The sequence below is a fragment of the Fukomys damarensis genome, unplaced genomic scaffold, assembly GCF_012274545.1.
Source record: "Fukomys damarensis isolate Sample0158 unplaced genomic scaffold, DMR_v1.0_HiC HiC_scaffold_23, whole genome shotgun sequence".
Taxonomy (NCBI): domain Eukaryota; kingdom Metazoa; phylum Chordata; class Mammalia; order Rodentia; family Bathyergidae; genus Fukomys; species Fukomys damarensis.
This window is the reverse complement of record NW_022900935.1, coordinates 60,369,284-60,373,409: the sequence shown is the minus strand read 5'-3', so window position 1 is coordinate 60,373,409 and position 4,126 is coordinate 60,369,284. Positions and strand designations below refer to the sequence as shown.

At 51.8% G+C, this 4,126-nt stretch overlaps 1 protein-coding gene across 1 annotated transcript in view; it reads left to right on the top strand.

Annotated features, from left to right (window-relative positions):
* Positions 1 to 4,126, top strand: part of St6galnac2 (ST6 N-acetylgalactosaminide alpha-2,6-sialyltransferase 2) — a 17,621-nt gene that overhangs the window by 325 nt on the left and 13,170 nt on the right. Inside the window, exons 2-3 of the mRNA XM_010618723.1 lie at positions 1 to 109; positions 3,753 to 3,813. Of these exons, the coding sequence (XP_010617025.1) occupies positions 1 to 109; positions 3,753 to 3,813 (170 nt within the window). The remainder of the gene's footprint in view (positions 110 to 3,752; positions 3,814 to 4,126) is intronic.

Here is a 4,126-nt window from a genome sequence, read left to right as displayed (position 1 = left end):
GCCGGCTCCTCCGGCTGCTCCTCCTGATCGTCGCTGCCTGCTCGGGGATCCTCCTCGCCCTGTACTCCTCGTCGGTGGAGTCGTTCTCGGAGTCCTGGTCCAGAGCCAGGTAGGGTCTGCAGGGAGCTGATCCGAGGGCGCAGGGGGCGAGCGGGGAGGGCGCCCGCAGCCTTCAGCCCGCCCGCCCGTGCGTCCCTCTGCGGTGACTCACAATGCACCCGCGCCGTCGCCCTTTGTCCCAAGTCCCCACCTAGCGCTGACTTTCTGCCTGCGGGGACGCCAGGGCCTCTGCGTGAGTCCAAGAGGGAGACCTGAGCCCGGACACCTTTGTTAGTTAAATTCCTTCCAAACCTGACAGCAACTTTTTTTTTTTTTTGTGCCGGGGATCGAACTTGGGTCCTTGTGCTTGGCGAGGCGGGCACCACTGAGCTAAATCCCCGGCCCCAGCAACACTTTCTATTGTCGAAATCTGGCTGGGTCTCTGGGTTGGATAACAACAGTTCCTTGGGATTTGTGAGCTCTCCATAATGTCACTTTTTATTTTATTTTTTTCTGGGCTCTACTTGGTCAGGGACCAAACTGCCCAGGTTCCAACTTTGCCAGGACCCTCAAGCAAGATCCTGGCAAAAGTACTCAGTTTGCCTTTCCTGCTCATTCTGGACTCTGCCTTGTCCACCTCCCTCTTCTCTGGGCCTACTTGCCCTACTCTGTTCTGAAAAAGCCCCATCCCGACGCCATGCCAGGAAGAGAGGAGTGGGGGGAATCCAGGCCAGGTCTGGGTCTTTCCAGGTCCCACCTACACCTTCTCCCATCTGCTTGCCCTGAGCACCTGTCCTTCCTCTGTGTCCCCCAGGGAGAAACCTGAGAGCCTGCCTGTTATGGCTGGGTCTAGATGTCCCCCAAAGCCTCTGGCAGTCCTAGGTGGGGCTCTTTCAGAGGTGACGGGATCCACAGTGTGTGATCCTGGAACCGATTCATGGTGCAGTGCTAGGCTCAAGGGCACTAGGACTGAGGGCGTGAGTGCCGCCCGCCCCAAGTAGTCTAGATAAGATATGAGGGGCCAAAGGAGGCTGTCGAAGTCCCTCTCTTGTTGCTTTGCTACCTTCTGCCCACCATCAACTGTTTGTCCTTTGCAATGCTGTCCTGCCATGCCACCTAGCCTTGGAGCCAGCAGGTTATAAATTAAGACCTCTACAAACTGAGCTAAATAAACCTTTCCTCCTTCAACTTGGGGTGTGAGATATTTTGTCTCAGAAGCAACAACAACAAAAAACTAAGGCACTGCCTCTGGCAGGTGAAGGTTCCAGTTACTAAGGAAGCCTCAAAATGACTTCACTTTAAAACTTCCAGCAGGAAGACCAAGCCATCCCCAAGTCAAAACACCCCCAGCCTCCTGTGGAAGCCGCTCCACCGGCTTTTCCCAGCCTAGCTCTGAGCACCTGCACACCTCATGCTTCCGGGCAACCTTGCCCCAGAGGGAGCGGCTGAAAGAAAAGCAAATGAGATGAGGTCCAAGGATACATGCAGGTTGCAAAGAGATAGGAAGCTTGGTCAGAGGATTCTGTGTCCAGCCTTCATGGTCAGAAGGTTACTCTAGCAGCTAATACCTGAAATCATGAACATGCTAGAAGGACCGAATACAACCTTAAAGATGGGGTTTATTGTAGCCGGGCGTGGTGGCGCACGCCTGTAATCCCAGCACTCGGGAGGCTGAGGCAGGAGGATCGCTGTGAGTTCCAGACCAGCCTGGGCTACATAGTGAATTCCAGGTCAGTCTCAACTACATAGTGAGACCCTGTCTCAAAAAAAAAACAAAAAAAAGGGGGGGTGTTGTCCCTCCATTGAACCTCAGAAAAAAAAAATTTTTTTTTTGAAAGGTCTTCTTTTCAAAATCTTGTACCAGGCTGGGGATTTAGCTCAATGGGGATTTAGCTCAATGGTTCTGCTGCCTGCCTTGCAAGCGCAAGGACCTTTTGAAAAAAAAAAAACAAAAAAAAAAAAAAAAAAATGTACCACTCAAGACTCTGGCAATGTTTGTGCTGAACCTTAAACCCTGGGCAGGTCAGGACTCGGCCTCCCTGTGGGAGGTGAAGATTTAGTCCAGGCGAGTGGGATGAGAAGCCGATGGCATGCTGGGAAGGAACAGCCACCTGTGTGACCTCCAGCCAGGGACATCAAACAGACCCGACTGGAAGAAGAGTGGCTGTGATAGAGTCTGTGGAGCCCCAGGAAGGGGCCCCTATTCCACCTTAAAGAGGAATCCACTGTGGAAATCTCCTCACGGGAGAATCTGGCTCAGTGGTTTCCAGATGTGAAGATTTCCCGACCTATTTTTTCAAACTTATTTTTTGTAGAAGAAAGGTGAGAGTCAACATAGGGCCGTCAGCATCTTTTGTCAACATTTATTTTGCAAAAAAAAGAAAGGAGGAAGAGGAGGAGGAGATTTTAGGGCTCCGAATTAGTTAAGAATATGATGTAGGTTGAGGAAATTCAGTTTTTTGAAAGATGCGTGACATTGTCCTATTTTTCCTGAGTTGTACGAGCTCCTCAGGGGACACAGGTGGCTAGCCCTCTTCCGTGTCTTCTTTCCGGGCACTCAGGCAGGTAGCTGGAAGCACTTGGAATCCTGCAGAAGTCAGAGACTACAAGGGATACTTGGAAGAAACATCAGGCTTCCCAGAGGCTGAGAGTGTTCTGGGCAACAAAACCAAGCTGGGGAGGGAAGTCCTATTGCCCCTCCCCTCCCCAGCAATTCTCCCCCGCCTGTCTCAAGCCTGTGCTGCTCAGCAGCTCTCCCATCCGGCTCTCAAATCTGATGCACGTTGGAATAACCTGGTGGGGGGTGAGGGAATCGGTCAGATCAGAATCTCTGTGAGCCGGGGATTTGGCTCAGTGGTGCTGCCATCTGCCTCACAAGCACAAGGACCCTAGTTCGATCCCTGGTACCAAAAAAAAAAAAAAAAAAAAAAAGATTCAGAATCTCTGTGAATGCACCAGGGCCCCCATTCCTTCCTTCCTGCTTTCCCTCTGCCTAGCTGCCCAGGCCACCACCTAGTGCCTAGGAATTGGGAGTTGGGAGCAGGTAGCATTAGCCACTTAACTCCTTCCAGAAAAGACATTAATAAAGAAGCTGGCCCAAGGTCCCTTGCCTTCCTCCTTTAGGTAACAACAGCCAACATTCAGAGGGTGCTTTTCACATTCAATAACCTATACTTTCTTTTGGACCCCTCCAAACATCAGGGGAACTCAATCTGGTCATCCCTAGTGTACAGATGAAGAGACTGAGGTTCCAAGAAATTCAGTAACTTCCCGAGGAGACTGTACAGCTGGCAAGTGGTACAGCCACGTGCACGCCAGGGAGTCAGGCTCCGAGCCATGCCCCCAAGCAGGACACTTGACACACTCCTGCCTGCCTCTGGAGCTCTGCCAGGGGGGCCCTCAGGTCAACACAATTCCAGGGACTAGCAGTCTTTGCTATAGTTTTGTATTGTAACCATCACATTTCTGCCCCTCTCTGAAGAATTTCCTTAATTTGGGGGTGTAGCTGGCCAGGACATCATGAAGTGACAGTATTTTGGGGGCCCAAAGAAGAGATGTGGGTAAGAATAGGAGCCTGGAAGCAAAAGCGTGTAAAAGGTGGGCACCTCTCGGACCCTGAGCTAAGGAATCTGTCTGGAAACTCCTCGGGGTTCAGTTGGACCCGCTGATGGGAATGAGTCAGACCCCTGTCTTACTACTGCCTTCTGCCCCAGGGACATCAGGACACCTCGAGAATTCTTTGGACCCAAGGCACCAGATTCTGGGACCAGAAAGGTACAGTGGTTGGCCACCCTGTGGCCGTTTTGAGCGTCCTCAAGTTAGCAGGGCAAGAACATTTTCATGAGATGGCTGGGCCTGGGCTCCCTGGAACTCCACCAGCATCATCCTCTCTGGGTGGGTGTCCTAGACCTGACCACTAGGGTCTCCTGTATCCCAATAGCAGAGAAGGACAAATAAACATGTACTCGTGGGGTGTCACTATTGAAAAGTTCTTAGGAATCAAGGGCTGGGGATTTAGCTCAGCAGTTCCGTGGCCCGCCTCGCAAGCCCAAGGACCCAAGTTCAATCCCTTGTACCAAAAAAAAAA